We start from the raw sequence: 27,468 nt of genomic DNA, 5'->3' as shown, positions 1-27,468 counted from the left end.
GTATTTTTTAAGGCATAAAGACTTAAATGAGACCATTACATTTTTAGTTATGTTCAATACTTACATTGGTTAATCAGTGTAATTAATGGTATACTAAAGCAGAGTATTAAATAAAAGCATTACTAATTCTTCACTTAAAGTTTTAAAATACTTTAAACATATCCACTTGCTAAAAATATCAAGAAGTATACTTTCAGAAATGACTAGATGAGGGGCGCCTGGGTGGCTCAGTTGGTTAGGCATCGGACTTCAGCTTAGGTCATGATCTTGCGGTTCATGGGTTTGAGCCCCACAACAGGCTCTGTGCTGATAGCTCAGAGCCTGGACCCTGCTTCAGATTCTGTGTCTCCCTCTCTCTCTGCTCTGCCCCTCCCCCCACTCACATTCTGTCTCTCTCTCTCTCTCTCAAAAATAAATAAACGTTATAAAAAAATTTTTTTAAAGGACTGGATGAAATTCAGGTGTTACTCTACTAATAGCTAATTCTTATCTGGTATTTACTAAAGACTAAGTCATATGAATAAAGTCATTTAATCCTCACAACAAATTTATAAAGTATTATTTCCTCATTATGGATGACAACAAAAACACAGAGAGGCTAAGTGATTTAACCAAAATCACACAGAAGGTCAACTGGCACAATCATGATTTAAACTCAGGCACATATATTTTAGTAACAGCTTTATAGCACATAATACTAATCTTGACAGTATCCCAGCAATACTACTGATTAAACAGCAAGAGAAACATCACAAAAATCACGTCAGAATATAAAAAATACTTACCGGCTTGACAAAAATAAGCTAAGGAGGCTTTTCCCAGTTGCAATGTACTGAAGTATTTCTGAGGACTCAGTTCTGATAGAGAGTCTACTGCTGACTTATAAAAAATGCACATCATGACAAAAGAGATGCCAACTCTATATATATTGAAACTGGAAGACATCATCAGCTGTAGTTGTACATGGGCAGGAGATTTTTGTCTGTTTTGTTCACTGCTGTGTTCTGTTGCCTAGGACAATACCTAGCAACGGTAGGTATTCAACAAAGTTTTGCTGAATAAATTTGTTAAACAAATGAATGAAGTAAAATCTGCAAGAAGAATAATGTAAGACATTACTTACGTATTTGATTTTGTTAATACTTTCCTATTTCCTTCTAGTAAACATTTGAGAGGGATATCTATAATGACATTGATTTGATAATACAATTGATTCTGGATACTTGCAAAAGATATCAAAGATATCCAGAAAATACAATATGAAATATTTTATGTTTAATAGATCTTTACTAGAGTATGTTAAGCTAATTGTCATTTTTAAGGGTTCTAAAACTAAGTCTCAAACCTTATCCAATCCTTGTTTTAAATCGGTCATTTTATCTTTCTCTACCCAAAGTAGATTTACAATGAATACTCAAACAGTTATTTCATACCATTACCATGGGAGTGAGGCATCCAAAACCTACATCTATTATGTTTACATTCTTTTTACTTTAAATTTCCTGGAAGATAGCTATTAAAACTATTTAAGGGGCACCTGGGTGGCTCAGTTGGTTGAGCGACCAACTTTGGCTCAGGTCACGATCCTGCAGTTCATGAGTTGGAACCCCACATGGGGCTAGCAGCTATCAGTACAGAGCCTGCTTCAAAACCTCTGTCTCCCTCTCTCTCTTCCCCTCCCCTGTTATGCATGCATGCATGTTCTCTCTCTCTCAAAAGTAAATAAAAATTAAAAAAAAAACTTGGAAACCAATTTGACAATAAATTTCATATTAAAAAAACTAATAACGTTCCTTCTAAATATAGTTTTAATTTTATTTGTTTATAATTTTTTAATGTTTATTTGAGAGAGAGAGAGAGAGAGCGCGCGTGCACACAAGTGGGAGAGGGGCAGAGAGAAAGAGAGCAAGAGAGACACAGAATCTAAAGCAGGCTTTAGGCTTGAGCCATCAGTACAGAGCCCAACACGGGGCTTGAACTCACCAACAGTGAGATCATGACCTGAGCTGAAGTCAGATGCTTAACTGACTGACCCACCCAGGTGCCCCATAAATACACTTTTTTTAAGTATACGACTTAGACTTATACAGCTTAGACACTTAAGTATCTTTTTCAACCCAAGTTTTAATTCAACTCTACCTTCTGAACTCAGACTTGTTTTAATACTCTCCTCTCTTCTTCCATGCTGCACTTACTTCCATGCTGTCCTCTACATCTGTTGTCAATTCTTTGTCTCCCATTTTGCCACTTTCAAATTTCTCTCCAACAATTTCTTCTTTCAGGAAGTTTTCCACTGATAATCTGTAGTATCTAAGTTCTAAAAGAAGACAGTTTAGGAAAATTAATATAATATAAAAATATCATACTTCCAGAAGGAAGAGACATACCCACAGGTATAGGTGAGATTTTTAATTTTTTTTAATTTCAAATAGAACCCCTACCTTTCAAACAAAAGATCACTATCTCAAAACAAGAGACAGAAAAAAATAGCAAAAAATTACTCAGAATGAGAGGGGTAGACTTTCTGTAAGAAATAAAATAATAAAAGAATGAAAATTTAGGGAAAATTGTACTAGATATTTAATCTGCTCTTTCAATATGATCAGTAAGCATATAATACCTCTCCTTTAAAAGCAGGTATTCCTAAAAAAGGAGCTAATTACTAATTACTTCTTAACATTCTTTTCATTAGAGCTAATTTATATCAGTGAACAAATTTGTCATCAATATTTAATAATGAGCCAAGAGTTCAAAAATTCAAGTAGAATGAGTGAGGACTGTGAGTGAGAGGCATATAAAAAAGTAATTTTAATGATATAATTAGGGAGTATCCTTGGCATTAACATTGATTACACATTTTAGCCATTTTAAACCAGTGTATTTTAAAGCCACTTTATATTAATGAGGATGGTTTAAGATAGGTCATTCAATATTTTCTTTATTGGGGGGAAGGGAAATGCATGCATCCTGAGGCTAAGGGAATAACTATATAATGTATTTACTATATGAAATAACCAAAACCTAATTAAAAATGAACCTTTTAAGTAAAAGTACATTTGAACGAGTCAAGTATAAATATAATTTTTCCTGGACTTGTGGTTATAATTCAGTTATTTTAACACTAAATTGGACAGTACGGTTAACACATTATTTTTTCCCCTAGAATGAATTTTGTAGCAGTAAAAGGTCTAACTGCACATTCAGTGCTAGAATACTTTCCCACATCTATCTCATTGGACAAATGAAATTATAGATGTTGAAGTACTATGCATTTGGTCAATTAGAGATGTTGGTGATTATTCTGACATACATATTTTCAGGGATAGGAATTCATTAGTAACTATATTAGTAACTATAGTTACTAATTTTTCCATCTTTGATAAATTTGATTATTTAAGTAATTACTTAAAGCAGAGAATATTGCAGAGATCAACCAGAAATATAGTTTATGAGGTCTTAATAAAATAAACACTGAATAATGATTTAACCAAATCTATGACAACCACAGTTCAGAGGATGGGGAGACAGAAAGTAAGGGAACATACAATTAGTGTGGGAAAAGAAATAAAAGAGCCAAATCTTCACTTTCACAAGACCAAAAGCCAAGTTTATTGGAAATAGGAAGATGAATGCCAAAAGAAATAGGGAACAATTGAAATAATTCCCCCTAAGGAATAAGAAATTGGAGGGGGAAGACACCAAGGGGACTTTTGAAGTCTTATATAAAACCTTCTGACTCTTTAAATACCTTTTCATTTTGATTGAAAAGTTAAAGTCATTCTATTTGGACTATATCAAAATAAAAAGCTCTGCACAGCAAAGGAGACAGCTACCAAAACTAAAAGACAATCTACTGAATGGGAGAAGATTTGCAAATAACATATCCAAGAAAGGGTTAGTATCCAAAATATATATAAAGAACTTACATAATTCAACACCAAAAAAACCCAAAAAACAAAAACCAAAAAAACCCAACAAAACAAAACAAAAAAACAAAAAACCCCAAGTAATCCAATTTAAAAACGAGCAGAAGACATGAACAGACATTTCTCCAAAGATGATACACAGATGGCCAACAGACACATGAAAATACGCTCAACATCACTCATCATCAGGCAAATGCAAATCAAAACCACAATGAGATGTCATCTCGAACCTGTCAGAATGGCTAAAATCAAAGCTCAAAAAACAACAACTACGGGCAAGGATGTGGAGAAAAAGGAACCCTCATGTACTGTTGGTGGGAATGCAAACTGGTGCAGCTACTGTGGAAGACAGTATGGAAGTTCCTCAAAAAATTTAAAATAGAACTACCCTATGATCCAGTAATTGCACTATTGGGTATTTACCCAAAGAATATGAAAACACTAATATAAAAAGATATATGCACTTCTATGTTTACTGCAGCATTACTTGCAATAGTCAAATTATGGAAGCAGCCCAAGTGTCCATCCATAGGTAAGCGAGTAAAGAAAACGTGGTACGCATATGTAAGTATGTACATACATACATATATATACATACATACACCCACATAATAGAATATTATTCGGCCAAAATAAACAATGAAATTTTGCTATTTGCAACAACATGGATGGATCTAGAGGGTATAATACTAACCAAGTAAGTAGGAGAAAAACAAATACCATATGATTTCACTCACATGCAGAATTTGAGAAATAAAACAAAACAACAAAGAAAAAAAGAGAGACAAATCAAAAAACAGACTCTTAACTACAGGGAACAAAGAGTTACCAGAGGGGAGGGTGGCAGGGGGATGAAACAGGTGAAAGGGATTAAGGATACACTTATCTGGATGAGCACTGAGTAACATGGAATTGTTGAATTGCTACACTGTACACCTGAAACTAATACAATGCTGTATGTTAACTACACTGGAATAAAATAAAATAAGAATTAAAGTTGTTACTTGTATGTAATCAAATTTTCCATAGCTTCTACTCATATTAATCCAACCTATCCTTGTGGGGCCACAGAAGACTGTTCATTTCACATGCATGGAAAATAAAATGCATTTGCCCAGAGACATGTTCTCCACATAAAAATATCTTTAAATTAAAAAGAGAAATTTTGATGGGAAAGGGTGGGGAATGAGAAGACCAGCAAGAACAGAGTAAAAGCAAAGATACAAAAGGTACTTGGTGACTTTTTCCCTCCAGTAGGTAGAAAGTAGAATAGAAAACAATACTTAATGAGTCAAAATCTAAATATCAATAAAGAGATGAATACCTTGAGAAATGTGACCTTGGTACCTTGGTGTAGTAGTTCATTGGTATGGGGTAAATAGTTCCAGTTCTGTAGAAGTTGAGATTACACTTAGCTTCCTGCACCTCCCACCTGTAGTGAGTTAGCTGTGCCCACTGTGTGACTTAATCTGGCTAATAAATGTAAGCAAAAGCTCATGTTTCTTTCAGGCAACAATTTAATAGCCAGTGTGTGATAGGGCAGGATTTATTTTCTTCTGTCACAGTCATTAAAAATGCTCAATTTGTGGCTGTTCCTCAGCATGAGTCCCAGAATGAGCACAACAGAGAACCCTCACTGATTTGCAATTAGCATGTAACATAGGAGGAAATCAACCTTATTGCCTTAAGCTACTGAGATTTGAGGGGTCATCACTACAGCATAATCTAGTTTATCTTCACTATTATACAAACTAGAACGAGGTGCTACCTTAACAAGAACCCCAAAACATTGGCTTAGAAGCCAAGAAGCAAGGACCGTTCAGGATCTAATCAAGGAAACTTTCATCAGAGACTGGAGCTTGGCAATCCACAGTAAGGAGTGACAAAACATTTGCTGAAACGGTCACTATAATAATTTGGACGTGACACATACTTAATGAATTTATAATGAGCATGTACCCAGGCTTGTGTGGCTAATGAACCTCCTTATGGCCCTAAGAGAGGAGGCTGGTAGTCAGAAAATGAACACTGTGTGATAGTTGCTGTTGGTTATGTTTAATGAGATATTCAGAGAAAGGTAGTCAAAGAACAACTGCCATCCAAGAGACTAGCTGGTTAATACTTACACAGTCCTTTAGCCCCCACCCTTCTACTGTCAGAGAGCAAGCTGACAAGCTGCTCAGCCATGGAAAGGGGCCATACTATCCAAAGCCAACTTCAGATGTGGCCAAAGATAATAAAGACGGAAAGACCTCTTGCAGAGTAAAGCCAAGGACCATGGAGAACTATGACCCAGGGCATATGCCAGAATATGAACTATTCGATACTGGTCTACAATAATGAGATAAACAAAGAAATTGAGAACAAATGTCAAAAAGTTTTTATAGTCCTTTTTACACAGTTTTGTGTTTTATGAATCTAAAAAATTAACAGGCTTGTCATGTGCTAGGTGTTTTCACTTTATTTTTCTTATAATTCATTTTTATTGTATTTAACAAAAATTCAAAGTAAATTGGAATTTTAAAAAACTGGTCATTCTTAGCAGATAGTTTGAGAAGCACTGACCTAGAGAAACCAGTGAACAGAACAAAAGCCCTAACAATATCTGCCCAGTGATATTTCAAAGTTGCTACAGTCTAAAGTCTGGTGTATGTCTTCCATTCTTCCCCTCTCCAAATTGGCACATGTATTATAGTTATTTGTCCCTACACTATCCTATGTATCCAAGTGGAGGTGGGAAACAGGTAACTTATAATGTCCTAAGACATTAACACTACCGGGCATTACTTAGAGATCCTGGACTGTTGAGCTTGGCACAGTGATTGAATGGGATTTGAGGGCTATATCCATTGGGAAGGGCCAAAGATGAATTACATGTAAGAAGGAGAATATCTGTTGACAAACATGGTGGATTGTTCAAATGTTTCTAGTTCTCTACACATGTTAAAATTGTACTTCTCCACTTCCTTGAAATAGGAAGTGACTTGATTTGGCCAATGAAATGTACAGTGACATATGTAACTTCTGGGAGCTTTTAAGCGTCAATATAGGGGCGCCTGAGTAGCTCAGTTGGTAGAGCATCCAACTTTGGCTCAGGTAATGAACTTGTGGTTCATAAGTTCAAGCCCCACGTCAGGCTATGTGCTGACAGCTCAGAGGCCTGGAGCCTGCTTAGGATTCTGTGTCTCCCTCTCTCTCTGCCCTTCCGCTGCTCATGCTCTCTCTCTCCCTCCCTCAAAAAATAAATAAATAAATAAATAAATAAATAAATAAATAAATAAACATTAAAAAATTTTTTAAAAAAAGAGTCAATATATATGGGGGGGGGGGTGGTCTGGGTGGCTCAGTCAGTTAAGCACTCAATTTCTGCCAGGTCATGATCTCATGGTTTATGAGTTCGAGCCCCACGTCGGGCTCTGTGCTGACAGCTCAGAGCCTGGAGCCTGCTTCCCATTCCATGTCTCCCTCTCTCTCTCTCTGCCCCTCCCCCGCTCATGCTCTGTCTCTCTCTTTCTCTTAGGAAATAAACATTAAAAAAATTTTAAAGAAAGAGTCAATATATACATTTCATGAATCACAACTCACTTTTCTTCTGCTATAATGAATGATAACACTCAAAATGAGGCCTTCTCAGGCACCTGGGTGGCTCAGTCAATCAAGAATCCGACTTTGGCTCAGGTCATGATCTCATAGTTCATGGGTTCGGGCCCCACTTCGGGCTCTGTGCTGACAGCTCAGAGCCTGGAGCCTGCTTCAGATTCTCCGTCTCCTTCCCTCCCCCCCGCCTCTCTGCCCCAACCCAGCTTGTGCTCTCTCTCAAAAATGAATAAAAATTTTTTAAAAATAAAAAAAAAATTAGGCCTTCTCTGTTGAACCAAGTCTCAGAAAGAGGACAACATAAGGCAAAGCTCCCAGATAACCCAGAGAGAGCAGAAATTAAACACTTGCTTTAAACCACTGAAGTTTGGGGGTTGTTATTACAGTATAACCCAGCCTAGCCTTATCGGTTTTAATAATAGCTAAGGGGAGAGTGACTTGAACATAAATACATATACTAGATTTTTAAAGCAGAAAATGTGAAATAATTCATAGGAAATTGGGGCACGTGGGTGGCTCAGTTGGTTAAGCGACTGACTTTGGCTCAGGTCATGATCTCACAGTCTGAGAGTTGGAGCCCTGCATCGGGCTCTGCACTGACAGCTCAGAGCCTGGAGCCTGCTTCAGATTCTGTGTCTCCTCCTCTCCTTACCCCTCCCCTGCTCACGCTCTGTGTCTCTCTGTCTCTCAATAATAATAAATAAATGTTAAAGAAAAAAAAAATTCACAGGAAATTGACCCAATTTCACTATAGGGAAGATTCTAAAAGAGAAGAGGACTCTTTCAAATGCAATGGACTATAACCACAACAGGTGTCAATACTAAAAGAAGGCGGAAGTCATAGGCAAATATTTGCCAATAGTACACACATCTCCCAACTACATGCAGACTCCTAGCCTGGAGGGTCCCCTCAATTCATCAGGATAATGTTCCTGTCAGCACTAATCAGAGTTGGTATGCAAGATGTAAGTTTTGCCTCATCCCTAAACTCTAAACACGTATGCCTGCACAAGTCATTTAAAGTTGGAAAAAATGTGACAATTAAGGTCAAATACAAAAGGGTGACAAACACTGTAAGCATGGAACAATGAGACTGTAGTACAAAAAGAGCTAAAGCTTGCAAATAAAATGCATCAAAATTTTGTTCAGCACCTGAATACTGAGAGAGCCCCCAGGGGGCAATGAGGAGGAAAAATTTCAACAGGAAAACTCATCTCCTTGCAGGGAGGGCACGAGGAAGGATCTGCCTTCATGTGTTCCACAGCTGGAGCAGCTGGTGAGTGACTCTTCCCACTTTGGGATTGGGTCCTATTTATAATAATACTGGAAAAAAAGTTCTGCTTTTAAATGCTTGAAAACCACTGTGCTAGAATAATGTACCCTTCTAGAACAATATTCAACCATTGTGCATTTGAACACTTTCATATTTTAGAATATCAAGCAGCAAGTTTTTCTAGAAGACTTTGGTTAGTTTCCCCTTTATAGACTCAAATTTCCCTTATGATTAACAATAAAACTAATGGTTTCCCACGCAAGAAAAAGAGGAAATTAACAACTGTAAACATTAAACAAATTATACCAAGATCTGTGGGCATCATTCTCTGGGAAAAGACACATTTTTTATTGTGCAACAAATGGAGCATATAATGCTTACAAACTTCCTGTAAGAACATTCTGGCAAAAATAAGCTTACAATTTAATGCTGCTACTAGAGAAAACCTGCTCACTGAACCAGCCTCAAATAAAATGTTGATTAGTTCTCAGCGCAGTTTATCAGCTAAGACTCGGTGCAGGACAAAAAAAGACTCAACATCTCTCCACTTCACAGCCCCTTCACGGCAGCTGGGGCAAAAACCTCTATCTGCCCCAACTGCATGCCCATCATTCACCCCCAAAAAAGGAAGGAGAAAAGAGACAGCTATCTGGACTTGCTCTGGGATAAAAAATTTCACAAAACTATTTCATAGTAAAACTAGTGTGGGTATTATCCTGATGTTGTTTACTATAACTCTGAGTAGAAAATATAAAAGAAACAGACTTTCACGGTGAAAGTCTATTTGTGAACTGAAACAGGTACCTCATCATTGTGGAAGATACAAAAAAAAAAAAGGCATGTCAGGGAATAAGAGGTTCCCCTGATTGTGATGAGTGCCTAAAATCACCAAACTCTGAGTTCATGCTTAATTTACGCACTTACGCACATAACTGCTTAACTCACTTTAACTCACTGCTGCCATAAGCACTCTGGCGCAATTCAAAAAGAACTGTGTGAGTGCCCTAACCACATTCTCGGAAGTATCTTGTAAATTCCAATAAACATGAGATCCTTCTCTAAAGTGTGGATGTTGGATTAGACCTATTAATTTCTTTCAACAAGTTGTACACTACTCTAGGCTGCAATGAACAGCCTGCTCAGCTGACTGCTCCGCTGCATCTGAGGGATCCACATAACTGTGCCAGGCCTGAACGTCTATCACAGTCTGTCCTATAAAGAATCCAAAACACACCAGTATCTGGCGCCTGGGTGAACCACTGTCCCAGAATCTGTAGTACAAAACGGACTTTGAAGTTCCCTGAAGATCACTTAGCTTGGAAAGAAGGTAGCAACACTCCTCTTGCACAAAACATTAGGACAAAGTATGGTGAGTTAGGGCAGGCAGAGTTGGTGGAACCAGTACACGTAGCAGTGTCTTTCACAGGGATACTGAATCTGTGATGTGCCACTCATTCTAAGGAAAATACATCATTTTGTGTCACTTTGCTCATTTTATTACCAAACACAAGAAAGAAAAAAAAAAAAGTCAGCAATGTCATGTCAGTCCAATACAGGTTGGAAGTTCCCTCACTTATTTGCAGTAATAACACAGCATTTGTTTTGTACTTCCTGAGGCCCAAGAGTAGCGCCACCGTCCACCGAAAACAGGACTAAGGTTTGAAGGAATACGTGTGGAATTTAAGGAGTACACACTATTCTACTTCTTCCTAGACAGTACGTTCATCAACGACTTACAGTTCTCTTTCTGCCTTTTTTCTCTAAACTTATGCCCAGAGCATCTTTCCAAATTCTAACTTTCAAAGACCCACATTCGCCCTACTCACTTGTCGCTTGGACCTCCATCTCATCCTAATACCCCTCTTCCTTTAAGAGGCATTTTCCGAGGAAATTTTTTGCTTCAAGCTTCATTTCACCCTTCTCATTCCATCCTCTCTCCCCACAAAGGGGTCATGTTTTTCTCGCCGCTTATGCAGGGGGAAAAAAGAAGAAAGCAAAGCGGCCCTCAGAAGGATCCGGGCGAGGCCCCTTCTAAGCCAAACTCCAGAACTCGATGGTGCGGCCCATCCGTGCTGGCGGAAACCACAGCCCCTCGATTGAGGGACCAGCGCTGCCACTTACCTGCGGAGACCTGCGGGCCAGACCTACCCGGAAGGACCCGGACTGTTCCCGCAGCCAACAGTTGCCGCCACGTGAAGAAAAGGCAGAAGGCGGCGCCGTGCCCCTCTGGCGGGCAGCGGCTAACCGATGCGCCCACCTACTAGATAGAGCGCAGCACTCAAGCCCTTCACACTTACTGCCACCACCGCACGGAGGGGTCGACCTGCAAAGCAAAAAAAAACAAAAAAAACAACAAAAAAAAACAACCCCCAAGGCTCCTCCCTCTCCTCGTGCTCCCTACGTGCGGCCTCTCCAACCAATGGGAAGCGCAGGGGGCGGAGCGAAAGCCGCCCCAGGTGACAGGCGACTACCGAGTCCTCCCGCCGGCGCGAGCTGGCCGTGTAGTTGCCGGGCCAATCGGCAGTGTGGGTGGGGAGTGGAGGGGAGGGAGAAGGCGAGGAAAGTGGGTATCCAATCAGATCTCAGAGCCTTCGAGCGACGGGTCCTGTGGCCCGTGGCCTTCCGAGTGCAGCGCGCAGGGGGCGTGCCCACCTGGGCCAATCGGCGCGAGCCCACGGTGCGGAGCGAGCGCCTCAAATGCTCGGGTTTCTCAGCTGATTGTCTCCAGCCGAGAGTTGTTTTTTGCAGCTACCGAGCGGAGCCGCAGCAGGAGGAGCCGAGACCCCCGGAGGGGGGGGGGGGGCAGGCGGGGAGAGGAGGCGGGGTCCGGAAAACCGCGGCTGCTCTGCGCGGGGCTCCGGGTCCTGTCACGGCGCTTCCTGGGGTTGGAGGTTGGGGTGGGTGGGGGGTAAGGGGGAAATCCTTCTCCCCCTCGACGGCGGCTCCGAGTCCGGCCTCTTCCTTCCCGCGCTCTCTCGCCCGCTCCCCAGCCCCCTCATGAGGGTGCCTGTGCCGGGTCCGGCGGCCGGCCGCGAGCCCTCGACGCCCGGAGGCGGAGGCGCCGTCGCTGCCGCCTCAGGCGCCGCGGTGCCGGGCTCGGTGCAGTTGGCGCTGAGCATCCTGCACGCCCTGCTCTACGCCGCGCTCTTCGCCTTTGCCTACCTGCAGCTGTGGCGGCTGCTCCTCTATCGGGAGCGGCGGCTGAGTTACCAGAGCCTCTGCCTCTTCCTCTGTCTCCTGTGGGCAGCGCTCAGGACCACCCTCTTCTCCGCCGCCTTCTCGCTCAGCGGCTCCCTGCCCCTGCTCCGGCCGCCCGCTCACCTGCACTTCTTCCCCCACTGGCTGCTCTACTGCTTCCCCTCCTGTCTCCAGTTCTCCACGCTCTGTCTCCTCAACCTCTACCTGGCGGAGGTAAGGCGGGAGGACGGGCATGCGGGGCCGGGCGGGTGAGCGGGGCCGCTACGATCAACTCGGGCTGAGGGCCGGGGGGAGGGGGGATCGGACAGTGAGAGGCGGACCCGAGAGCAGCTTGGGGAAACTGAGGCACGCCTGGAGTGTGCGCCAGTGTTCTCGCCCTAAACTTAAGAAGCGGATTGACTCGGTTTCTCAGAGGCTGGCGGGGTTGAGTGAGTGAGAGTGTGGGTTCCGACAACTTGAAACAGGACAACCCTTTGTTCGGTGTTTTGGCCCTCCGAGGTAAGGTGTTGGTGGCACCAACAAAGTGGCATCGCAAGAAGTAGCGGCCCCGGTAGCTCCGCCAAAGCTGGACTGTGTTGAGAGAGGTTGGATGCTGAGGTAGCAGCAGCTCTGCTGAAGCTGGACTGCTGCCAGCCATTACGTCACCAGGCAGAGCTGTTCCTCTGCTATTGTTGCTGCGTTTCTTTTATTAGAAGCTTATATTCCCTCCTGCATCTCCTTTCCTGTGGCTCGATAAGCCTCACACAAATTCCGCTCGATAAGTTCCCCAGCAGGGTTAATGATCGATAACCGATGCCGAGGGTCGGTATAAAGACCTCCGTAACGCTCTTAGTGTTGGCCCCACTTGCTCCATGCTTTGGCTATATATCCTACCTCTTCTAGCCTAGTGGTTTATTTAGAGCTAATTAAGATAGAAAATACGAGCTTAACCTATGACTGTTGCGGAAACAAACCACTAAACTGTTTTTGCAATAACTTAATAGCTGGAACCTAATCACACCCCCTTTCTCTTTTATGGGGAATTGCTGGTTGGATTGCATTGTTCTGCAGCGCTTAGGTATTTGACCCATTTCAAACAGGTTTGAGAGTGGAAGGTTGTCAATCATGTGTGTCAGCTAGTGGAATTTAAGCCACAGAATTTTGAGAATTGCCCAAAAACTCTCCCTTCCCCTCCCCCCACCAAAAAAAAAAAAAAAAGCTTGAGGAGGGGTGGAAACAAGGTGACATCATATGCTTAATACTGACTAATATAGAACAATATTGGTCTATGCAGCTAATCCTCTCAAAGGCTTTTGGAGGTGATGAGAATTAACATAGTTCTGTGCAAAAGTAAAAAAAAAAAAACAACAAAACATTTGAGGCAGATTGTTTATATTCCCTGTGTAAACCAACTCTTTTCTCCCATAATAGATGGGGAAGTAGAATGCATAATTTTAAAATTACAGTCATAACTTCAGCTTTTTACCACACTGAAAACAACAGTTGAAAATAAGAAACAAAACTAATTTAACTTGAATTCTTTTCCTTCCCCACCCTTTGGAAGTCCAAGCAATATAATGACAAAACTGAAACAGTAAAAAGCAAAAGTAAAAAGCATGGGTAATCATAAATCACATAATCATGCTGTAGTCATGTCACTTATTTGATGATGTTCTCATCTTCTAGTTGTTGTTTAAGCTTCTGTTTTAACACTTCTGTCCTTTATAGTTAAATCGATACATTGTGTTCTTCCTGACACCATTTCTGATAGAATACCAGAGACCTCTCATTTGTTTTACTCTAGCTTCAGATATAATTTACCTGAAAGAGACTAGCAATTCTTAGACCATGATCATCAGATAATTTGTTTTTCCCCTATACATTTGGACTTATAAAATCATATTAATAATTCACTGTAAAAATATTAGGCATTTCATAAAGTAGCCAAATACTCATTTTTTTTTTTTACCTTTTTAGATATAAGATATGCTACAAAGGGCGTAAATCTTAAGTGTACAGCTAGGTGAAATTTTATGTATGCCTACACTCGTGTTACCACCACCCAGACTAAGACAGACGGCATTTCTGGTGCCCCAGAAGATTCCCTTGTGCCCTCTCCCAGTCATACCTCTCACCTTGAGGTAATCACAAAGTGGCTAAATACTATCACAATAGTAAAAGCGTCTATAGTGAAGTTCAAAATTATGAAAGTATGCTTCTACAGCATAAACTGCATCATATCTAGATTGGGTTTTCATACTTTTAATTGCTGATGTTCCAAGCTAAATGAGGAAGAATTAAAAGTCTAAAAGTCTTGCTAAGGGAATCTTTTGTTTGTGTGATGTACTTTTCAAAAAGCAGTAAAACAATAAACCAAGACACTGTAATTCAGAAAGAAGATAGATCAAAGCTTTTTCCTTTTGGAGTGTCTCCTAAAATTATAGATTGTCTATGCTTCTCTTTTTATAATGAAATTAACAAATTTAAGACACATAACTGTACTTAAAACAACAAATTTTCAACTGAGAAAGATATCTTGACCAAAAACCATTTCCTTATTCATTAGAAAAAAATCCAGAGGAATCCGTATTTAAAAGAGAATTTGAATTTACATTATTAGAAGTACACTTTCAATTGATCCTTCTGAATTAATGAAGCTTTTTCAGTGAGTTCTTGGTATTGTAGAAGGATGGTAGGGAAAGCCTATGTAGTGGCAAATAACAAAACGTAACTGACATTTGATTTTTTTTTTTTTTACCAAAAGATCCTATACCTTTTTGAATAGTTGTACTTCTTGATTACCAAATCACTCTCTTTGCTGTCATTAAATGCCAATTTCATCTTACTGTCAGCCTCTTTAAAGCACTTGTTGCATACGTTTCTCACTGATTAAAAACATTCTAACTTTAAGGACTTAATTACAAAGAACCATGGAGCAATATAAAAATAAAGTTAGAAAAACCATTACTACTTTGAATGCATTTTGGTGGTTCGTCTAAAACTCATTCAGTTTTCAAAAAGTTAAAACTACCTATATCACTCTTTCTTTTGTTGACTACACTTGAGTGGAATTGAGATAAGGACAAGTAGCCCTTTTGAAATAACTAGACTTTTCAACTTAACCTCCTGGAAGCAGATAGTTGGGAAAAAAAAAAAAAACTGTACACTAATCTAAAAACACCTACTAAACTTTTTCTGGCATGATCAATAGAACAGGTACTTTACCAAAGAAAGGTTCACACCCCTGCACTTTTACCAGGGAAGACTTTAGTCTTTAAAATAGATTATCTGATAAAAAGATGCTACCTACCACTGGAACAAGTAAAAGCACTTAAGATGAGAGTTGATAGTATACTATCTTTGGAGTATTGTTATATACCCCAGAATCAACGAGTTCATCTTCAAGGCCCATGTTAACATTTTTTTCTTGCAGTTTTGTAACATGATTGCCAGTTGCTTAATTGGGACAAAATATGGTGACCTAATCACAATGCCAAAACAACCAGGAAAATTAAATTTAGGAAAATTAAACTCCTACAATCATGTATGCTATCATTGTGCCTGACAATGAATACATTCTTCCAAATACCGATGATAGGTCAAATAGTGTGTAGTTAAACTTACATGTACTAGGGTATCTTTATAATGTTTTGTGATTTCTCACAAAAGCATTCCACCACCAAAAATGGAAATTCTTTGGGGCGCCTGGGTGGCGCAGTCGGTTAAGCGTCCGACTTCAGCCAGGTCACGATCTCGCGGTCCGTGAGTTCGAGCCCCGCGTCAGGCTCTGGGCTGATGGCTTGGAGCCTGGAGCCTGTTTCCGATTCTGTGTCTCCCTCTCTCTCTGCCCCTCCCCCGTTCATGCTCTGTCTCTCTCTGTCCCAAAAATAAATAAACGTTGAAAAAAAAAATTAAAAAAAAAATGGAAATTCTTTAAGGATAAGTTACTTTATTATATTTTTATCTCATGGCAGCTAGAACAATGGTGAATATATTATTGAATGACAATCTGGAAAAGGCCAAATCTAGAAAATATTTAGCCATCTAAAATTTGGACATTAACTTCATTTTGGTGAACATTTGAAGTAAATTATTTATGTACTTTCTAAGGTCTTTATGTTTTCTACTGAAAAGCTCGCCTATGGTATGAATGCCAAGATTCTTTTGGATTATTGTGACATAACTAGATAAAAGTTCATTTTGGTTACCACAGGTAAAATATTAGTAATGAAACCACTTTAATATATCTGAGTTTTGCTTAGCAATACTATTTTTATATCATGGTAAATGGCACATAGTAATTAGGACTTTGCTAATTTGGTTTCAACAAAATCTATTAAATAGAAAAGTCTGTAAAACAAGTCTCACATCATGAGTCAGTTACTGTTTGCTGGAAATAGTGGTTTTAGTTCAGTGTTGGATTTTGTAACATTTGTCTTCACAACCCCCATGATACAGGTAGATACAAGCAGGGTGTGATTTGTCCAAGGTTAAATGGCTATGCATCAGATGTAAAGCTACCATATAGCCAAAGGCTATAAAGTCTTATCAAGTGATTGATCCTTAAAATATATTCTGATGGTCACCACCAACTTTTCATTATTTAGTACTTTACTATTTGCTTTCCCACTTTCCCCCATTTCAAACCTTTGCTCTCTCCAGCAAACTCTTTCTTCCCCCTTCATTCTCAACATATGACCCTCAGCTCCCAGTTTATAGAAGTAGAAACCAGGGCCATCTGGCTGAACAAAGATTCAGAAAAATACCTTAAAATGCTGCAGAGAGTATTCAGTCTTTTTCAAAGAAGTGAAGAAATTCCTCAGAGGTAAAAAACAAAAACAAAAAACAAAAAACAAACAAAAAAAAAAAACACCATGCACATGCACAGAGTGAATGCAGAATGTTAAAGTACCACACAGATGTTTGCCTTGGGGTTGGAGGTGGTTATTAGCTGCTTCCTGCTGGCCTAAAGCTTGGATGTTAATTTTATGTGTTGGGGGTCTGGGAAGGTGACATTGGAGGCAATACCTTGTGATGAAGTCTAATCAGAGACTTCATTCCCTCCAACTTAATCCCAGAATTCTCAAAGTGTATATCTTCAGTGAATGGACTATGAAAAATAAGCATTTTGTCAAAGGTTGATGATGGGCTTTGTGCCTCTCTCTGCCTTGGTCTTGGGTGATGGAGGTACAAATTGGGAAAGAAAAGTCTTTCCTGAGAATGCATGGCAAATTTATTCTCACACAAGTTCACACCACTTCTGTCAACTTGGAGAAAAAAATAAAACCCAAACTGAAAATGTAGTTTATTGGTATCCTGGCTTGGTGGTAACCTCAAGAACCTGGAAGGAGCACATGCAAATCATTTGTTGACAAGTATACTTTAAAGTTTTTTTTTAATGTTTATTTTTCAGAAAGAGAGAGCACGTGCAGGTAGAGGAGGGGCAGAGAGACAGGGAGACACAGAATCCAAAGCAGGTTCCAGGCTCTGAGCTGTCAGCACAGAGCCTGTTGCAGGGCTTGAACTCAGGAACTGAACTGAGAGGTCATGACCTGAGCCAAAGTCGGACACTTAACTGACTGATCCACCCAGGTGCCCCTTGAGAAGTATACCTTAAACCCAGAATCCTAGCAGATAAAATTTCACAGAACATAAGCATAAGATGAAAAATTACACTACAGAATCTACACTACCAAGATTAAAGATGTTAGAATTATCAAATACATAACAAAATTTTTATGTGAATTAAGAAAGTAAAAAGTATTGATATATGACTTTAAAACTTTAGGCACATTTGGAAATCATTTTTAAATTAAAAATATTAAAATTAAAAACTGGAATGAATGGTTAAACAACAGATTAAACAAAGAAATTAGTGAAGATCTGAAAGTAAGATAACCCAGAATATAGCTCAGAAAAATAAAAAATCAAAACTATGAACAGGGATTAAGGGAGAATGAAAATAGAATGAACAGGTCCATTATATGTCTAATTGGAATTTCAGAGAAATTCTTCAAAAGAATAAAGACTTAGAATTTGCCCAAATTAATGAAAGACACCAAGTTTCTGATTATGAAATCCCCCGTCAGCCTGCTCATGCTTTCTCTCTCTCAAAAATAAACATTTAGAAAAGATTTTAAAAGTATGATACAGAAATCATGGAGCTGAAAATAACACAAAATCTGATGTGAAAATTCATTTGAGGGTTCATCAGCAGACTAGACCAAACAGAAGAAAGGATAATGAACTCAAAGACAAGTCATTGGAAATAATTCAGTCAGAAGAGGAAAAATAGAATGAGAAAGAATGAACAAAGCTGAAGAGACTTGTAGTACACCATCAAACAGACCAGTATATGCATTGAGTCCTAGATGGGAAAGAGACAGAGAAAGGACCAGAAGGCTTATTCAAAGAAATAATGGCTGAAGACTTCCCAAATCTGGAGTAGGAAATGGACATCCAGATCCAAGAAGCCAGAAGATTATTAAAAAAGAGGAATCCAAAGAAAGACAAATTATAATCAAGTTGTCAAAAGCCAAAATTATTTTTAAAAACAGAAGAATAGAGCCTTTTCACTTACAAGGGAATCCCTATAGGACTGTAAACAGATTTTTCAACAGATATCTTGCAGGCCAGAAAAAGTGGGATGATCTAAAGTGCTGAGAGAAAAATAACTGCCAACAAAGAATAATATTTACTTTGTAAAAATATCCTTCAAAAATGGGAAAATAATGACTTTTCCAGATAAACAAAAGCTGAAGGAGTTCATCAACTGCCTTACAAAATACATACCTGCCTTGCAAAATAATGCCAAAGAGAATTCTTCAAGTTAAAACAAAAGGATGGTAAGAAGCCACATAATAGCATAATTATGAAACTCATGTAAAGATAAATACACAGACAAATATAGAATTGTATTATTGTAATGGTGGCGATTAAATCACTTTAAATTCCAGTATAAATGTTAAGGAAAAATGATTATAAAAATGTTAAAAGATACACAAAGTGGTACAACAAAAAAATGTTAAGGGGGAGAAGTTAAAGTATAGAGTTTTTGTATACAGTTGAACTTAAGTTATTATCAGCTTAAACTGTTATATTTTTTGTACACCCCAAGGTAACTACTCACACATACCTATAGAAGTTATACAATAGTAAAAGGGAAAGGAATCAAAGCTTATCAATACAAAAAAAATCAACAAATCACAAAGGAGAATAGCAAATGATGAAAAGACAGACCAAAGAATAACAAGACTAAGAAAAATATCAACAAAATGGCAATAGTAAATCCTTAGTTATTAATAATTACTTTAAATGTAAATGGTTTAAACTCCCCAATCAAATCATTTAGAGTTAACTGAGTTGAAAATAATAATATGAGACCCAACTATATACTGTCTACAAGAAACTTACTTCAGATTTAAGAATACATATAGACTGAAAGCAAATACTAACAGAACTGAAGGAAGAAATAGACAGTAATAGCATAATAGTAAGAGACTTCAATACCCCATTTTTAATAATGGATAGAATATCCAGACAGAAGTTCAAAAAGGAAACAAAGCACTTGAGTAACACTATACACCAAATGAAACTAACAGACATATGCAGAACATTTCACCCAACAGCAGAAGAATACACACTCTTCTCAAGCACATATGGATCTTTCCCCAGGGTAGATGACATGTTAAATCACAAAATAGGTCTTCACAAATTTGACAAGACTGAAACCAAGTGTTTTTTTTTTTCTGACCACAATGAAATGAAAATTAAAAAGCAATTGCAGAAGTAAAATTGGAAAATTCACAACTTTGGAAATTAACACACTCTTGAACAGCCATTGGGTCAAAGAAGAAATAAAAAAGGAAATTAGAAAATATCTCATGACAGGGGCTTCTGGGTGGCTTAGTCAGTTAAGTGTCCGACTTTGGCTCAGGTCATGATCTCACAGTTCATGAAGTCGAGCCCCACATCAGGCTCTGTGTTGACAGCCTGGAGCCTGCTTCAGATTCTGTGTCTCCCCCTCTCTCTGTTCCTCCTCTGCTCGCTCACTCTCTCTCAAAAGTAAATAAAGATTTAAAAAAAAATTTTTTAATATCTCATAACAAAGGAAAATACAACATACCCACACTTATGTGAACAAAAGTAGCACTAAGAAGTCTGTAGTGATAAATGCCTACATTAACAAAGAACAAAGATCTCATATGAACAGTCTAAACCTACAACTCAAGGAGCTAGAAAAAGAACCCACTTAGCCCAAAGTTAGTGGAAGGAAGGAAATAGCAATGATCAGAGTAGAAATAAATGAAATAGAAAATAGAAAACTACAGAAAAAAAAAAACAGTGAAATTTAGAAAAAAAGAAAAGAAAATTATAAGTGAAAGAAGAGACTTTACAACTGATGCCACAGAAATAAAAAGTCTGAAAAGACCTATACCTAGTATGGAGAGCGAATCAGTAATCAAAAACCTACCAACAGAGCAAAGTTTAGATTCAGATGGCTTCACTGGAGAATTCTACCAAACATTTAAAAAATTCATGACAGTTTTTCTTACTCCCTCCAAAAATTGAAAAGAACATTTCCTGGGGTGCCTGGGTGGGTCAGTCAGTTAAGCATCTGACTTCAGCTCAGGTCATTATCAGTTCATGAGTTTGACCCCCACATCGGGCTCTGAGCTGTCAGCACTGCTTGGGATTCTGTGTCTTCCTCTCTCTGCCCCTCTACTGCTCATGCTGTGTCTCTCTTTCTCCCAAAAATAAATAAATATGAAAAGAAATTTTAAAAATAAAACATTTCCTAACTCATTTTATAGGGCCAACATCACCCTGATACCAAACCCAGCCAAAGACAATACATGAAATCTACAGGCCAATATCCAGATGAATATAGATGTAAAAATCCTCAAGAAAATATGAGTAAATTGAATCCAAGAGCACAGTAAAAGGATCATACACCAAGTTGGATTTGTCTCTGGGATGCAAGAATGGTTCAACATAGAAAAATCAATTAATGCAGTACACCATATTAACAGAATAAAGGATAAAGTTATGTGATCGTTTCAATAGATACAGAAAAGCATTTGACAAAATTTAACATTCTTTCATGATAAAAACTCTCAACAAAGTAGGAATAAAAGAAAATTACCTCAACATAATAAAGGCCATATATGAAAAGCTATAAGTAACATCATTTTAATACGTCTTGAAATATGGCCTAATTTTCCTTTTGGTTTCTTTTTTAACCCGATGGTTGTTCAAGAAAGTGTTGTTAAATTTCCACATAGTCGTGAATTTTACATTTTTACTTCTGTTTTTGAAAAATATAAGGAACATAAAAATTTAAATATATTAAATATAAGGGCATACAAACAGTGATCATTCATGGAATAAAATTTCCAACAACAGGATACACTTTCTTTTTATTAAGGAACAGTTTTAGAAATTGAGCACGTATTAGAGCATGAAAGCAACATTAACAAATTAGAGACAGTGACGAAGTGATTGAGAGTACATCTCAATACCAGCTGTGCCTATGTCCCTTCTCCATAAATGGGTAATAATGCCCATCCCATAGGGTTGTTATGAGGACTAAATGGTACCAAATTCAGAAAAAGTAATTATGGGGGCACCTGGGTGGCTCAGTCAGTTAAGTGTAAGATTTCAGATCAGGTCATGATCTCATGGTTCATGAATTCGAGCCCCACATTGGGCTCTCTGCTGCCAGTGCAGAGTCCACTTCGGATCTTCTGTCCCCCTCCCTCTCTCCACCCCTACCCCACTTGTGTTCTCTCTCTCTCAAAAATAAACATCTAAAAATTTTTTGTTAAAAATAAAGGAAAGGGGCGCCTAGGTGGCTCAGTTAAGCATCCAACTTCAGCTCAGATCATGATCTCACGGTCAGTGGGTTTGAGCCCCATGTCAGGTTCTGTGCTGATGGCTCAGAGCCTGGAACCTCTTCAGATTCTGTGTCTCCCTCTCTGTCTGCCCCTCTCTTGCTCATGTTCTCTCTCTCTCTCTCTCAAAAATATATAAACATTTCGGGGCGCCTGGGTGGCGCAGTCGGTTAAGCGTCCGACTTCAGCCAGGTCACGATCTCGCGGTCCGTGAGTTCGAGCCCCGCGTCAGGCTCGGGACTGATGGCTCGGAGCCTGGAGCCTGTTTCCGATTCTGTGTCTCCCTCTCTCTCTGCACCTCCCCCATTCATGCTTTGTCTCTCTCTGTCCCAAAAATAAATAAAAACATTGAAAAAAAATTTTTTCAAAAATATATAAACATTTAAAAAATAAAGGAAAAAGTAATTATGAAAAATAACAGCAAATATTAGCAAATCAAATCCAAAACTATGCATAAAAGATAACACATCCTGACCAAATTTTTTTATCCCAAGAATGCAACATTGATTTAACATTCAAAAATCAACATAATAAGGGCGCCTAGGTGGCTCAGTCGAGTAAGCAGCCGACTTTGGCTCAGGTCATGATCTCATGGTTCTTGAGTTTGAACCTGGTGTTGGTCTCTGTGCTGACAGCTCAGAGCCTGGAGCCTGCTTCAGATTCTCTGTCTCCCTCTCTCTCTGCCCCTCCCCCCACTCATACTCTGTCTCTATCAAGAATGAATAAATGTTAAAATTTTTTTTTAAATCAACATAATAAACCTTATTGACAATGTAAAGGAGAAAATCATATCCTCTCAATAAATGCAGAAAAAGGATTTGACAAAATTCAACAACATGATTTTTTTAAAAATCAACTTTTAGCAAAATATGGTAAAGAAGAGAAATTCCTCAATATAGCAAAGAACATTTATAAAAAATTTATAGCCAACATTATACTTAATAATGAAAGATTGAAAGATTACTTCCATGCCTGGCTGGCTCAGTTGGTAGACCATGTGACTCTTGATTTCAGGGTCATGGATTCAAGCCCCACATTGGCTATAAAGATTACTTGAAAGGGAGAAAGAGAAAGAGGGAGGAAGGAAAGGAAAGGAAAGGAAAGGAAAGGAAAGGAAAGGAAAGAAAGAAGAATTGGAAGGAGAGAAATAAAATTGCCTCCATTGTAGGAGAGAGAGAGGAAGAAAGAGGAAGAAAGAAAGATACATTACTCCCTAGGACAAGAAGATACTTCACTTCTTATCATGGCCATTGTGCTAGAGGCCCTAGACATTGCAGTAAGGTAAGAAAAAAAAAAAAAAAAGACTTAAAAACTACAAAGAAAGAACACCAAGAACCCCCCCCCCAAATAACCCAATTAAAAATGGGCAGAAGACATGAACAGACATTTCTGAAAAAAAGATTCAGATGGTCAATATACCCATGAAAAGATGCTCAACATCACTAATCATCAAGGAAATGCAAATCAAAACCATAATGAGATACCACTTCACACCTGTCAGAATGGCTAAAATCAACAACAAAAGAAATGCCAAATGCTGGCGAGGATGTGGAGAAAAAGAAAAACTTGTGCACTGTTGGTGGGAATGCAAAGTGGTGCAGCCATGTGGAAAACGGTATGGAGTTTCCTCAAAAAATTTAAAATAGAACTACCATACCATATAATCCTATCCTGGGTATTTACCCCCCAAATACAAAAAAATACTGGGTATTTATCTAAAGAATATGAAAGAATACAAAAACCCTAGTTTGAAAAGTTATATTCACCCCTATGTTTATTGCAGCATTATTTACAATAGCCAAGACATGGAAACAGCCCAAGTGTCTATCAATTGATGAATGGATAAAGTAGATGTGGTATAAGTATATACAATGGAATATTACTCAGCCATGAAAATCAATGAAATCTTGCCATTTGCAACAACATGAATGGATCTAAAGGGTATAATGCTAAGTGAAATAAGTCAGAGAAAACATGCCATATAATTTCACTCATACATGGAATTTAAGAAACATTTGTAGGTAATATGATTGTTTACGTACAAAATCCTAATAAATCAACAAAAAATTGTTATAGCTAATAAGTGAATTTAAGAAGCTTGCATGATATGACTATATTTTATATACTAGCAGAAAACAATTAGAAAATGAAATAAAAATAGTGCACCACAAATTAAAATACTTAGAAATATATGTCATAATAGATGTGCAAGTCTTCTACAATGAAAAGAAGACAACTACTGAGAGAAATTAAAGAAGCCCTAAGTAAATGGTAAAGTGGACCCTGGAAAACTCATTATTATTAAGATGTCATTTGTCCCCCAAATTCACCTATACATTCAATGCAATCCTCATTAAAATCTCAGGATTTTTTGGTAGTGATTGCCATGATGATTTAAAAATGTAAGTGGAAAGGGGTCCTGGGTAGCTCAGGCAACTGAACACCTAGCTCTTGGTTTCTACTCAGGTCATGATCTCACAATTCATGTGTTTGAGTCCCCACGCTGGGCTTTGAACTGGCAGTGCATGTCCTTCTTGGGGTTCTCTCTCCCTCTCTCGGCCCCTTCCCCGTCTCTCTCTCTCTCTTTCTCCCTTTCTCTCTCTCAAAATAAATAAATAATACTTTTAAAATAAATGAATAAAATAAAATAAAAATGTATATGGAAATACAAAGGACTTAAAAAGCTGAAACAATTATGAAAAAGAATGAAGTTGGAGAATCATACTACCTGATTTTAAGATTGATTATAAAGTTACAGTAATCAAGACATTGTAATAATGGGAAAAAATAGACATGTAGGTCAATGAGGCAGAATAAATCCAGAATTAGGCTCATACATATGTAGTTAATTGATTTTTTTTTTACAAAGATGTGAAGGTAATTTAGAGAGGAAATGAATGCTATTTTTAAACAATGGTGCTGAAATAACTGGTTGTCCATATTGAAAAAACTGAATATTGATTCTTACCTCACACCACACACAGAAATCTACTTGACATGGATTATAAGCCTAAATATAAAAGCTAAAACTTGTGGAAGAAAAAAAAAGAAAATCTTCATTGCCTTGAAGGAGACAAAGATTTCTTAGGAAACAAAAACATGAACCAGAATCGACAAGACTTTATAAAAATTAAACTTGTTTGCAAGGCAGATAAGGAAAAGGCAAGTTACAGACTGGGAGAAAATATATCTGACAACAAACTTGTATCCAGAATATATGAAGATCTCTTACAGCTCAATTATAATAAAATTCAATAAGAAACACATGAAAAGATACTCAAAATAATTAGGAAAATGAAAACTAAAACCACAATGAGATGCCACTAAATATAGTAGAAAGACTAAAATTAAAAACACTGACTATACCAATATTGGCAAAAATGGAGATTAATTGGAATGCATGCACTGATGATAGGAACATAAAGTTTTACAACCACTTTGGAAAACGGCAGTTTCTAAAAAGGAAAACTAACTTGTCATAAACCTAGTCATTATAGTCCTAGATTCCCAAAAGAAAGCATATGTCTGTACAAAATCTTGAATATGAATGTTCACAGCAACTTTATCAAACTGAAATTAACGTAGATGTCCAACAAAACCAGAGATAAACAAATGTGGTATATCCATACAAAGGAATACTACTCAGGAGTAAAAGGAGGAACGAGCCATTAATAGACAAAACAACATGAATGAATCTAAATATTGGTAGGCAGAATGAAAGAATCCAGACAAAAATGAACTCACACTATATTACATTTATATTAAATTTTAGAAAATCCAAACTAGGGATGCCTGGGTGGCTCAGTCGGTTAAGCATTCGACTTCAGCTCAGGTCATGATCTCACGGGAGTTCAAGCTCTGCATCGGCCTCTGTGTTGATAGCTCAGAGCCTGGAGTCTGCTTCAGATTCTGTGTCTCCCTCTTTCCCTGCCCTTCCCCCCCCCCAAAATGAACATAATAATTTAAAAAATAAAATTCAAACTAACCTATAGTCATAGAAACTGGATCACCAGTTGCTTGAAGCCTGAGGCAGAAGGGAGGATGTACAACAGAGGTATAGGATGAAATTGAGAGGGTGTGGAAATATTCTATATTTGATTGTTTTGGTGGTATATGTATGCATAACAAAACTCACCAAATTGTGCACCCTAAATACATGCAGTATGTTGTACATATATTATTCCTCATTGAAATTGACCCCCCTCAAAAAAAAAAAAAACCCTCAACCCAGTAAAGAATTCTGCTTGCAATTTACTCCAAGAATAAAATCTAAAGTGGGGAAGAAATGTAAAAAGTGCAGCCCCATCATGTACCAGTTCTACATAGCTTCGTAAAGTTACTTGGGTAAATTATTTAACTTCTCAGTACCTATTTTCCCATTTATAAAAATGAGAATAACAATAGTACCTACCTCATAGAATCATTGTGACAACTAAATTACATAATTCATGTAAAATCTTCAGAGTGGTCCCTGGCATATATGTTGATTATTAGCTATTAATACTAAATTTCAAAGAATTGGAATTCCATAGACCATATTCTGTCACCACCAAAACATTGTTTGAATTCAGCAGCAAAAATAATGTGTGAAATTTTATTTGGTAAAACTTCGAACACATATGAACACATAGATAAAGGAAAGAATCACAATGGAATTTAGAAAGTACTTAGAACATGAACTTAGAACTTAGAACTAAAAATATTACATAACAGAACTTGAATGAAGCAGCTAAGTTGGCATGCAAGAAGCAAATCTAGAACTTTAAATGTTTACACCAGAAGAGAACCTGAAATTTAACAAGCTAAGCATCCAATTTTTGTTAGAAAAAGGAAAATAGAATAAGCCCAAAGGAAACAAGCAAAAGGAAATGAATGTAGAGATTAATAAAATTAATCTGAAAACAGACAAGAAAGAGGCTTAACAAAGCCAAAAGCTACCCCCTACCTTTCTTCATATCAGCTTCTTCAGGGAAGACCACGCACGTGCTCACCATCTTCTTCAGCCATGCGAATGTGTCTTTGCCCCATCACTCTGCCAAAATAGCTGTTACCTTAAGATCCACAGTGAACTTCAGGTCAACAAGTTCATTACACATTTTTCAGTCCTCACCCAAGTTAATCACTCAGGATCAAATGACCATATTTTTCTTTCTAACACTTAACACTGCATAGCACTTTTGCTAGCACACTGTTCTGGATTCTTTTTTTTTTTTTTTTTTTTTTTTTTAACTACCTCACTAGCTGCTGTTCAATCTCTGCCTTGCCAACAGAGGTTCACGTTTCTTAAGACCTGAGCCTCGGGCCCCTGTTCTTCCCAAGTGATCGAATCCACACTCATGGCATCATGCCACCTAAAAGCAAATGACTCATACAAATCATACATCTTCTAACATCTCTTAACATTCTAACATTCACTTGTCTCCACCCACAACAGCTGGTACAAGCTACAACCATTTATTGCACGTCTATGGCAGTTAGCCTTCTAATTACTGTGTGTGTATCCTCTGGTTGCCACCATTCCATTCTGCACATTGTTGCCAGTTATCTTTTTAAACAAAAATCTAATTTATTATAAAAGTCCCACCCCAGATTCCTCCATTGG

The 27,468-nt window shown here is 38.2% G+C and overlaps 2 protein-coding genes across 3 annotated transcripts in view; one reads left to right on the top strand and one right to left on the bottom strand.

Moving 5' to 3' along the window:
• The window catches only part of TXNDC16 (thioredoxin domain containing 16), a 137,383-nt gene extending 126,282 nt beyond the window's left edge, over positions 1–11,101 (bottom strand). Inside the window, exons 1-3 of one of the 2 annotated variants that reach the window (XM_047079652.1) lie at positions 10,918–11,101; positions 2,140–2,317; positions 786–1,091 (exon numbers count right to left, since the gene is read on the bottom strand). In XM_047079652.1, the coding sequence (XP_046935608.1) occupies positions 786–948 (163 nt within the window). In that variant the 5' untranslated portion in view covers positions 949–1,091; positions 2,140–2,317; positions 10,918–11,101. The remainder of the gene's footprint in view (positions 1–785; positions 1,092–2,139; positions 2,318–10,917) is intronic. The other variant, XM_047079651.1, reaches the window with a different exon arrangement.
• Positions 11,102–11,793: 692 nt separating this feature from the next.
• Positions 11,794–27,468, top strand: part of GPR137C (G protein-coupled receptor 137C) — a 63,335-nt gene continuing 47,660 nt past the window's right edge. The window contains exon 1 of the mRNA XM_047079888.1: positions 11,794–12,207. Within this exon, the coding sequence (XP_046935844.1) occupies positions 11,794–12,207 (414 nt within the window). The remainder of the gene's footprint in view (positions 12,208–27,468) is intronic.

Source organism: Lynx rufus, unplaced genomic scaffold, assembly GCF_022079265.1.
Source record: "Lynx rufus isolate CCGP_SWC_20201006 ecotype Redwood Valley unplaced genomic scaffold, mLynRuf1.p SCAF_17, whole genome shotgun sequence".
Classification (NCBI taxonomy): domain Eukaryota; kingdom Metazoa; phylum Chordata; class Mammalia; order Carnivora; family Felidae; genus Lynx; species Lynx rufus.
This window is presented reverse-complemented; position numbering and strand designations above follow the sequence as displayed.